The sequence below is a fragment of the Dreissena polymorpha genome, unplaced genomic scaffold (assembly GCF_020536995.1).
Source record: "Dreissena polymorpha isolate Duluth1 unplaced genomic scaffold, UMN_Dpol_1.0 chrUn134, whole genome shotgun sequence".
NCBI lineage: Eukaryota > Metazoa > Mollusca > Bivalvia > Myida > Dreissenidae > Dreissena > Dreissena polymorpha.
In genome coordinates, this window is record NW_026273448.1 from 4,896 (window position 1) to 17,500 (window position 12,605).

The following is a 12,605-nucleotide window of genomic DNA, read 5'->3' on the forward strand; positions in this document are numbered from 1 at the left end:
AAAATTAAAACAACGTTATGGCTAAATTGATTAATTTACTGCTGAAAATACGAATGATGCATGTTGCATTTTTATTTTTATTTCAAAAAGTAAACGGTAAATCTGTCTATTTTTTGGTATTTTTGCTGTATATAGTGTTTCTATAAAAACTTAATTTAAAATATAACTTAAATGATACTATTTTGAATTTATGACACTTTGTTTTTAACCGACCCAATTTTTACTTGGCTGAAATCACTTACATTTCATGGCGCTATTCCATAGATTAAAATTTGTAAAAATAAATGTCTGTAAAAGAATACTTATTTCATCTTGTTTAAACTTTAAACACCTTTACTGCATCTGTACACACCAACTGCATGCCCACATTTGGAAATTTGAATGAATTATGGAACTTTTATATACCCCAGGGGTGAAAATAAACTGGACAAAAGCCGAGCGTGAGGGTGGTTTTGAAAAAATCGGTTTATTTTTTTTAAGCATGGAAAGCTACCTACAAATTTGCATGTAGTTTAGTGAAATGATGCTGATTAGGAAAATAATTAATTAAATTATATTTGGATATGTGCCCATTAGAGGTGCGCAAGCTTAAAAAGGTAGAATTACCGAAATTCCCGTTCTTACACGTTGTAGCATGGATCGGGTATTGAACACGATACACGTGTGTATTAGCACCCTACTGTAGTCCCGGCGGGGTTATCAACTGCACCAATACACCGGTAAGCAACCAGGGGAATATCATATGAAAAAAGAACTATCATGCATGTTTGTTTTGTTAAAGTGTGTCACAAAATTTCCCTAACTGCCGATGTCGGCTATAATCTCGGTATAAAACATGCAAAGAAATTAACATATATATAATGCTAATGCCGATATGTTATTGGACATTTTGTATGTCAAATGTTCATTATTTGCATTAAAATTAAGACGATTGTATTGAACACGATACACGTGTGTATTAGCACCCTACTGTAGTCCCGGCGGGGTTATCAACTGTACCAATACACCGGTAAGCAACCAGGGGAATATCATATGAAAAAAAGAACTATCATGCATGTTTGATGTGTTAAAGTGTGTCACTAAATTTCCCTAACTGCCGATGTCGGCTATAATTTCGGTATAAACATGCACAGAAATTAACATATATATAATGTTATTGCCGGTATGTTATTGGACATTTTGTATGTCAAATGTTCATTATTTGTATTAAAATTAAGACGATGCTTATTTGCCAGAAAGCGTTTATTTCAAATTCAAAACAAGCAATAATCATACATAATACCAAAATATAAAACTAACAAAATGGCAACACTCTCGCTTAACGCAACGTTCAGAAGCACGCGCACTTAACAAAATTATTGCAACTAATGCAAGCTGTAATTAATATGTGACTACTTGCTATACAACCAGTATCATGCGAAAATTGATCTTATTTAATTGTGGTTCCCTCTTTGAATTTATGTTGCCTGTCGACTTTTAGAATAATGTGTCAGTAAGAAATGTATTGCTTGCTCTACAACCAGCATCATGCGAAAATGGATCTTATTTAATTGTAAATCCCTCTTTGAACTTAACTTGTCAGTCGACTTTTAGAATAATGTGTCAGTAATAAATGTTTTTCTTCAGTTTCACATGTTTTTTAAGAAAATTTAGTGAAAGATGCAAATGTGTCTTATTTATTTTTTTCTGTGTCTTCAATGTATCTTATTTATATGTGACTGCGTGCTTATTTTTTTTTCAAGAAATGAAAGATGCAAATGTGTCTTATTTTAATTTTATCCATGTCTTAAATGTGGCTTATTTATATAAGATAAAATGATATACTGCCAGTGTCATGCAAAAAGGATCTAATTTCTTAATATCCACATTCACGCTTTGTTCTTTATTAGCACCGTCTTTAATTAGGCTATCTATTTAAAGTACAGATTACTGTGAACTTAATAATTGTGCAACGGTGATGTTGATCCATTATCGTTGTTAATTTAAAATGTAGACAACAAGTTAGCAATTAATGAAATCAGTTATTTTGGAAGTAAATCTAATTGTTTCTGTACAGTAGCCAGGTGGATGTGTATTGAGCGGATAAGATAGGGATCACGACAACAAGTTTCTAATACACAGTATAGACTTCCCCTATTATTATTAATTACCTGATTGGAATAAAAAAAGTGTTAAAGATCATTTCATGTGAAAAGCAGGATTTCTGACATAATTTCAATCGTTTTGCTTTTATACACAATTTCATGGAACAATGAATATATTGGCGCGATGGAACACAATTTATAAATCAAGCTGACAGTATAGTATCATTTTTTAATTATGTGTAATTTAATTCGCATTTCTCCCTTAACTCGTTCAATGACACGTGAACTTATATCAATTATAAAACATCACGTGCATCATTAAATATTTTTTTTAATTATGAAAACATATATGTTCTTCATGGTTTTGTTTAGTTTTTTTTCTCAACCAGAGAGACATTATAAAACATTGTTATATATAAAGCGCTTTACTTTTCTACATTACATAAAGATATATCGATTTTTTTGTTAAGTGTACATGCTTGACATATTTATAAAAAGGCAGTGTTTATTTTTGTAATAAAATCGAAAATTGACATTTAATTTGATGCAATCCACATTGTTTAGCGGCCAAGCGCAGTATTCCGCTCTCGGCGGCCGATGGTGTATTGCAATATATACAATGAAAAGCTGGGTTTCTGACATAATTTCAATCGTTTTGTTGACGCGGAAGTGCTTTTTTGGTGGCCAAAAATACTATTGTTCCCTTTATTTAAACCTAAATCAGTATTTTTTTACACTTGAAGGTTTGTACAGCGGGGATTTCGGTACCGGCGCGGGTTTATGTGCTTGTTAAGAATTACCGAAATCCCCGCTAAGAGGCAACATATTATCCTGATTTATGCTTTGATTAAACATTGATAACTAAATTGCAAAAGTGTATAGCATATTGTAAATAAGGTAGTACGATATCATTTGTTTCATCAGATTTGTTTGGAAAATACTTTCTGAAGACTTATTATTACTATGTCATGTTATATTTACATATACTTTTGTGTAACCAATGTTTTAAATGTACATTTTACCTTTTTTACATTCGTTTACACATTTTTCACATTAATAAACTATTTAATAATGGAAAAATATTCTGATAAGAGTGTTTAAATGATTAACACTAATATGATTGTGTACAAATCAACATTAATGCAAAGCCAAAACCCAAACATAATGACCTATAGACCCTTTAAGGCGTAATATGGGGGATTGGCGTAAACATGGGTGATTTCGGCTCTGGGCGTACGAATGTAGCAGTACCGAAATCCCCGCTAATTATTTTCCAAAAGAAGTAACCGAATGGGAGATAATACATGTCACTGGTTGCTAATGAAAAAAAAACACTATAATAATTTTGTTGACACTTGAAGGTTTGTACAGCAGGATTTCGGTACCGGCGCGCGTTTAAGTTCTAGTGTAGAATTACCGAAATCCCCACTGAAAGGCAACTTAATGCTGTCAAGAGTGCTTAATAATTAAAATTAATATCAAATTTGTTGCACCTTAACATTCATGTGAAGTCAAAAACCATTCATACCGATGACCTATTGACCCTTTAAGGCGTAAATATGGGGATTTCGGTACTAGGCGGGCGAATGTAGAATTACCGAAATCCCCTTTTCATCATCGCACATTAGTGTAACATAAATTTTAACACAATATATGTAGGGAAACTCATATGAATCGCGTAATGTGAAAATGATTATTATGCTATAATTCGACCACGAAACTTGACGTGACTTAATACCGGACATTATGGAATGGAGCTACGCTTGCCGTATTTGACATAAGACCCATTTTCGCAAATTATCTTATCAATGCTTATATGAATTTGATTGCTATAATCTTATGCGTATTCGACACGGAATTATTGTCAAGGTTTTTCATTTTGTCAATATTTATCATAGCAGGGGACATTGCTGACATCAATATGGATACTGTTTTCATTTTCTATCGAGAAATGATATGACTTATTATCAATATTATTTTATAGTACGGTAGCGTTCTCTTCACAATTGAGATTTATTTGTACAGGTAAATTGCTCTTATACTCACCATTCGGACTCGACGATCGGCTCGAATAAAAATGTTAGTCGCTTAAAAGTACAAATTCATCATATTGAGCACGATTATTATTATTATTATTATTATTATTATTATTATTATTATTATTATTATTATTATTATTTTTATTATTATTATTATTATTATTATTATTATTATTATTATTATTATTATTATTATAATTATTATTATTATATAGCTTTTAGAAACTTATACCTTAAAAAAATCCCATTGGAAAAAAAAATCCCATGGGAAAAAAAATCCCATGGGACAAAAAATCCCATGGGAAAAAAATCCCATGGGATTTTTTTTATTATTTTAAAACACGATATAACGCGTTGAAATCGCGAGAAATGCGCATCATTTGTTAAAAGGTAGTGTTTCTGAAGGTTACATGAATAAATCTCTAAAAATCAGAAAAAAATCCCATGGGATTTTTTTTTTTCCCATAAAAAAATGGGATTTTTTTTCTATCAAAGTAAATTGAACGAAAATAAGCACAAATGCTTTAACAATGCTTAAAATCGATAACTAAGCACAAACGAACGTGTTTTATGTTTTTGAAAATCCCATGGGATTTTTTCTCCCATAAAAAAAGCTGGAGAAAAATCCCATGGGAGAAACCAAAATTCCCATGGGATAATGAAAAATCCCATGGGAAATTACAAAAATCCCATGGGAACCCCAACTTTGCAAATAAAGTTCATAGTGAAGAAAACGCATTTAACAAGCAAAAATAACCAATTATTAATCACAAGTTAGACTTTTATCTTATACTTTATCACAAATAAGCAAACCTTCAAGAAAAAGGGTACTTAAGTTTGCGAAATTTCGGTTTCGCAAAGTTTTTCCGGTGGCCGTTTTGTATCGGATTTGCCTAAATCAAATCGAAACGACCAGTGCGTTACACGATGCTTGCGAATATCATGGTCGTGATATAACCCTTCCCCTGATTAAAGAGCGGTTCCAGATATGGCTGCAGATGTTTCATTGCTGAGTCATTATACCCATACAGGAAGAATTGAGCGAATCATCGGTGATTTTGCTGATGATTCCTCCATATAATTAGTGAAACTGAAAGGGACCGAACTAACATATCCGCATAGTCGCAAACGGAAACAGTTACATATACAAGACGCTCCGAGCGGAACTCGAAATAAATGGCATTGCTCCGTCAAGAACGACCCGTTGACCTGATTGTTTGTTTTCTGGTGAGTATCAGGCGTAAACAGTTGTCTTATCCATTTAATTTTTTTTATTACATTTTCCCCTTGTTATAATTTTGTTGTCTTCGCTTGTCAATTATGTCATGCGATACTCTTTCTCTGTTCCTGGCTACATTGATTTTTGTGACGTCATCGCTTGTATATTGCTTCATACAACCAACTTTCACTGTACGAATCTACATGCATAGGTCATTGGGGTTATAGCGTTCAAGTTTTATTTTAGTTTCTCTCTGACAGGCGTTTCTTATTTGATTTATTTTTAGCAGTCACATAAACAACCAAGCTATGTAATATGGAACTTTTACACCCATTATTGCTGCTTCTTCCTGTATGTGCGCGATGATGATCTGAAATATTAACTTTATGATGCTATATTCATAAATCTTTTTCTATAAAGAAGGAATGTAGTTTACACTTGTTCGTAGTTTCATTTCATCGTTCCTCAAAAAGTTGTAACTGTTGCTCTGCTGGTTTCTTTCCTACAATTGAGTAATTCAATGGTAATTCAATTGAATGCGTTTTAATTCCCTTTTTATTATTGTTTAATTTGAGTTGCAATGCTATGAGGTTAAATTTTATTTACACTTAAATGTATCATGAATATTGCTGGGCCAAGTGTGAGGTTGAGCGCTCTAAAACCGGTTTAAACCCAAAATTCTTTGCATTGACCGTTCCAAGGCGATGACCCCAGCTTTATTATGTTATGTGTTATGTATGTTGTTTTTGTATTGTGCTTTTTTGTGCTGTTTTGTACTGTTTTGGCAATTGGTCACTTGCCTTAAATAAAGGACCAACTAATTGTATATAATGAGAATTCAATACTGCTCCAGCAGCTGGAGTTTCACTTCTTTATATTGAGAGTATTTTTATCGGTTACGATACCAAATTCAACAAAACTGAACTAGTCTTTCTTAAAGTTTTGAGGAAAAAGATGTTAGACATGCATGTTTAATAGTTGTTAACATATAATTTCTATCTTATTTAACATGAACATTCGGAAGCTCACTTACTTTTGATTATTTTGCCAAGGTTGTCACAACCACCAGTACCAGCCGTAGATTATTTCTATCTTTAAATCTTTCAAACCGTGCTTTGCATATGATATTTGAACTTAACAATGTCGCTGAGCAGGGTATTATCTGCTTAAGCGATTGACTCTTTTTCACTATTTACTAAGTGAATTGTTTTTAGTTTAACTAACAATTAAGTTTTGATTTTAATGATTTGATTCACTTAATGGTATCCGAGTGCACCAACGTCTTAGCCTCGAGTCATTCGTAACTTTTGATTTGACTATCAACATATGTCTATACTATTAATCAAAAATATAATACTTTTGATAATAGGTAACAACGAATTTTAATTTGTCTGTTCCTTTTGATACATAAGTCATGCATTTAAGTATATGTTTTGTTATAATATTTATATTAATATTCTATATATTCGTCGGAACACATTTCTTGAAATATTATTGCTTTTAAATATTAAAAGATCTTTATCTTCGTAATAAGTAACATTTGATTTAGACTATAAACACAGTCAACATATGTATATAATATTTCATCATATATACATTTCAAGTTATGATGCAAACTGCATTTCATTGTTTTAGTTGAAAGATCCGGCAACACAATGATTTACCCGCCCGCGAGACAAATAGTTCTTGTATACTTAACTAGCAAAACAAAACATGAATTTTAACAATCTGCTTTGTAAAATATTGCACTGATAAGCGTTTTCCTTTTGTTAATGTTCCTACTAGATTTATTTCCGTGAGTATCGGTTTGTTTTATGTTAATTTAGGGTTCTTATGTATAACTGTTAAAACAAAGGCAAAGTTCGATTATTCCATGTATAGACATTGCTAATAACCGCGTTCATCTCACATGTTTTCTTCATCCAATATGTTTTTGGGTGACTAAGGAATATAAAGAATCTTCTAAGTGTCGACTACACACTCTTGTTAACACATGTATTATTTAGGACAATACAACATCTCTATATTTATTTCAAATCAACGCCGACTTACTATCAACAATACATTGTTTGTATTTATTATATTAAGTGTGTGTGTGTTGCTTTGGCATCCTTCAATTGTAGTTATGTATTCAGTACAATTCATTTGCAACTCTAGAATTGTTCACAAAATTAAAAAAAAACGTTGTCGCATTTCATATCATTTTGCGACCCGGATCGCCATAATGGAAAGCAAAATGGATTGTATAAAACAAATGTAACACCAAACTAGTTAATCATTGTTAAGTTTATTTAAATTGAACCTGAAGGAATTTTAGAAGTAAACTTAGAAGAATTAAAACACTTCATTTTGAGGAGTAACATCGCTCAATGATGATTTAGAAATACAAAACAAAGCTTTAACGTCATAAAAGCCGTCGAAACCTTTTTTACTCTTAAGTCTATACTTCTCCGTTATGTGTTAAACTTGTCAATTAAATATTCGAGAAAGGTCTGAAATATGATGAAATTGTGCAGTTTTTTTCTTTTTTCATAAAAGATGACACAATTGTCGATTTTTATTATCGAGTTATAAAATACTTGAATATTATAGCTACAAAATTTCACTTGAATTTCGCAATGGCATAAATTTTTCGTGCGAAAATGCCCACACATCATATTTGCATTTACATATAATTGGCATACACGTGTTTGCACCGTAGTACGATTTATACCATTTGTATAAAGAACACTATAATCCATTTTATAATGTTACACATGAAGCTTTGCGGATTAAATCAGTTTCACACGGAATAAGTTGTTAAATGTTAAACACGATAAGAATGTAAGATCATGTGCTAAAAATTATACACTATGTATTAATAATGAAGATCAAAACATAAGCTATTAAGATTTAGACTAAAGGCCCTTTAATTGGAAATACAGACTGGTAGATATAATAACATACCAAGAGATAAAGGCAAATGTAAACTATGTACCGAATAGCACTTCTTTATAACATGATCAATCAGTAAAGATATTGAAACTAAATATTGTATTCGATCAAAGTGGACAAATGTAATGCAATTTAAAAACATAATCAATCTTGTAAAAATACTAGAGGCATTAACAATCATTCAAGATTCTTTACTTAAGACATGAAACTCAGTAAGGAAAATTACAAGTATTTGCTGCTTTGTAAATACATATTGAGTTGACCACTAAATATAACAGTCTATTGGTTACTTGTTTGTTCTTAGCGATTTGCTTTTAATGCATACACTTTTGTGCACGTATTTCAAACACTTTTCATTTAACTTATTTACTTTATTTATAGTAAAATGATTGCATTTGTATTGTAATAATGCACTTTCACTATTTTTTGTTTACACATATAAACATTGTCAAAGGGGTTTTTGCAAAGGTTCCAATACTTTTTTTTGAACTATGATAAATAACGTAAGGGACATCGTCATAAAATTCAACTGATGGTGTGCATAATCATTACAGTCCATAAGTGATCTGTACGCGCAAGAGCACACGCATCTACTAATTCACACACATTAAGTGATGCATGCACACTAAGTAAAACTATACATGTGACATAATATGATTATAAGTTAACAAACATCGACAAATGTGAAGTAAAGCATATATGAATATTGGATGCAGTTATCCTTAATATGCTTTTGTTTATTAAAAATTTTCAATTAATCTGTTACATGATTTATAAAAATAACATCTAAAGTATGTCCCAAAAAGTATAAAATATATTAACGATTTAATATCTATTCAAAGAAATATTTATTACTTCCAGCAGATTTACATATTATGTTTATTTTATTGAAAAATATGTATATATTTATTCAGAATAATAATGTGTAAGACGTTTTCAACATCGCTATTAAAATTAAAACATATTATTACAGAAGGTGTGTGCACACAAACAGAGCATGAGAAAGCATTCGCAATGGTAATACAAATTGATCAATTATTTTGAGGCCATACAAGTACAACATACACACTGAAATGAAGAAAACAAATTTTTATGTGCAATCATGGGATGAATAATGAATACATGTACTACCGTGCCGTAAATTATAATGCATAGCTCTACATCAGTAACGTACAAGCACGTTTCATATTCTTGATACTTATGAATTCAGTCAGTTGTTGTTTTCATTAGTTTGATTTGTTTACTAATCGGCTATTGTTTAAAATAATGTATCGAGTTAACACAAGTACATTGAGAAATATCACGCACAGTTATAAACCATATTATTGTGAATACATTATTAAAAGTGTTCTATGGACAAATAACATAACATATAAAAACTTTTGTCGAAATATATGTGCTAATATAGGATGCAATGGTTGATGTCATTTTCTTTGAACAATATTTACCAAAATCATTTTAACAGAGATTTATAAGTACATAATCTGATAAATGAATACACTTGTGAATATAGAGTATAAATATTTACATTTCATATGATCACACAATTGCATATCTTGAGATGCTCTGTATACCTACATTGTGTTTGGTCTGTAATAAGATTTAATGAGATATTTATCGATTATTTACGTGTTTATTTTGTACAAATCAAAAAGCTTATAAAAGTAAACGGGGATGACACTGTATGACATCATGACATTTGATAATAAAGATACTGTTATTTACACCAAACGTTAAACAAGTTTATAAAACTATAGTTTTGCTGGATGACTAGCACTACGCACGTAAAATAGTATATACACTTTAAGTATGTATATGTTTCAAGACTTAGAAAATATGATGTTAAAATTATACATGATTGTCATTTTTTTTTTTTTTTTAAACGCAATCATTGAGATATTTTCTCATGACACTTTACTCTAAGTTCGTTTATGTGTTGCCATAATATATCAATGTGTCTGTCACAGGAGACTGAAAAGATACAAGATACCAGAATCTTTATTTTACGTCAGATATGAATAACAGTAAACATTAGCTCATGAGCTATTTCCCGACAAACAGATGTATATAGTATAACAAGTATAAATGAGCTAAAAGAAAGATTAAGCATATAGTATAAGCATTTAAATACACAGACATAGTTTAAGAACATAAAACACAAATAAAGTACAAATGTACATTAAGAGCATAACATTTTGCATGTTACGAATACATACATATAAGACAAAGGGTAAGATACCTAAAACTACATTAAAGTAACCTAGCATTGTTTAATATTAACGCATATATTATACACATTTAAACACTTAAAACAAAGCATAGCATACCTATTATAAATTTAAGATATTAAAGCAAGTATAGCACATAAATACATGTTAAACGGCATATTAACGCACATGAATAACAACTAAATAGCACATATATACATGTGTAAAACATTTTAAAGCACACGAAGAAACGAAACATTGACGCACATAGATATCACTGATTTAAGGCATAATAAAGAAACATAAGACAAACAGTGCAAAAACAAACAACAAAGCATGCATTTGCATAAATACCTGTTAAAAGCATATTAAAGCACATGAATAACAAATACTTTTCACATCTATACATGTTAAAAACATTTAAAGCACACTTAGAAACGAAACATTTAAGCACATATATATGACTGATTTAAAGCATAATAAGGAACATAAGACAAACAGTGCAAAACACAAACAAACAACAAAGCAGGCATTGGCAGTAGGCTGAACACTAGGTTCTTACTGACGTTGTGATGTCCAAATCTGCACAAAAGGGGAACACATCCAATTGTACAACATATTTGCTTCTCTAGTACGTGCTGGTACTAGAACAAAGCGTAAGTGTCCTAGTGCCCGCTACTACTCAACTGAAAAATATAGGCAGGAAGCACCAAAGAAAAAGCTAACATACAACATATAACATGGAAACATTAACCAAGGAAAATCCTTTTGGCGCGGTTGTAAACTGTTTATGTCCTTCGGATCCTAGTGTAAATCATATTATCTGCGTTAGCTCCGACTACTATGTGTCGAGATTGGCCATTGGCATTTCAAACAATGGAGTGAGTAATTCGTTGTTATAACGAGATCAGTACAATTGCTGGTAGAGCTATCCGTCGGTATATATTTTCTTTATACACATGTTCGCCTTATGTTGCGTTGGATAAGGCAGTTATTTAAATCAGTTTCAAAATACTGATTTTCATCTGGCAAATCTAAACAAATCATCTTATAATGCATTTGTATTATAACGTCTTCAAATTATTAGTTTTAACCTCCCGTTGAAAAAAACTTTTTTTTCTTCCATTTTATATGCGTCGCGGTTGCTCGACTGAAATAACAGAAAGTATAAATTCAATATTAACGATGATTGTTATTTAATAATTGTTTTATTATCATTTAATACAATTATATCAGTTCTATGTGATTTTTAGAGAAAGTAGCTTAAAGAAGTATGAGCCCAAAACAGGTTAAGGTTATATTTGAATAATAAGTCGACACTTCAGTTTGCCAAGTAGTTATACCTTTTTCTGGTCTTTTTATCAGTTTTCGCATCGTGTTACACATTGTTGTTTAATACAAGATCAGTCTTCTCTGTTAAGTGTGAGGTTTGATTCCCTGCCTTTCGGATTTAAACCCTAATGCTTTGCATTGCATTGATAATTGCTGTGATTGAACCTGTTTTACGTTGTGTTATAGGCATATTTCGTGTTGTGTGTATTGTCGCATCCATTAAATTAAGGAGTTTGTGCTGATAATAAGTTTTCTCGCATGTTGGTACAGATGACTTTTCACTTTATATGTATACAAAATGGTTGTACCTTTTTGATTTTACACAGCATATTTATGTACTAAATGTAATAAAACGCAGTTCAATAAATGTCTTTTTTGTGTCTTAAAACTGAAATGTTCCTTTATTTCTCTCCATGTTGTTTTTGTTCCGAATTTATTTGTGTCACTATAATTCTTAAAGACTTACATCACATACTGAATACTCCGTTTTTATGAAAAGTATGATTTTTATTGAAACGTTAATCACTTCTTAATATCAAATAGCATGTGTTTAACTATAAAGTGCATTTAATATACGAAAATACAGATTTCAATGACACTCACCTGTTCGCATTTGAAGGCAGTCATAGTTGTCAGGGTTCCTTGATGTTTGAGGCAAGTTGCCGTATATTTCGGGAGAAGACGATTCTCTGTTAGCAGGAGCTACTTCAGCAGATCTTTAATATTAAATCGATATGTCATTATCACTTAAATATTGAACGTGATGTAGAATGGAAAACGTATTTTGATT

At 31.0% G+C, this 12,605-nt stretch overlaps 1 protein-coding gene across 1 annotated transcript in view; it reads right to left on the reverse strand.

Annotated features, from left to right (window-relative positions):
- Nucleotides 1-10,914: 10,914 nt before the first annotated feature.
- Nucleotides 10,915-12,605, reverse strand: part of LOC127864129 (multiple epidermal growth factor-like domains protein 10) — a 6,461-nt gene continuing 4,770 nt past the window's right edge. Inside the window, exons 4-5 of the mRNA XM_052403824.1 lie at nucleotides 12,419-12,531; nucleotides 10,915-11,633 (exon numbers count right to left, since the gene is read on the reverse strand). Of these exons, the coding sequence (XP_052259784.1) occupies nucleotides 11,611-11,633; nucleotides 12,419-12,531 (136 nt within the window). The 3' untranslated portion in view covers nucleotides 10,915-11,610. The remainder of the gene's footprint in view (nucleotides 11,634-12,418; nucleotides 12,532-12,605) is intronic.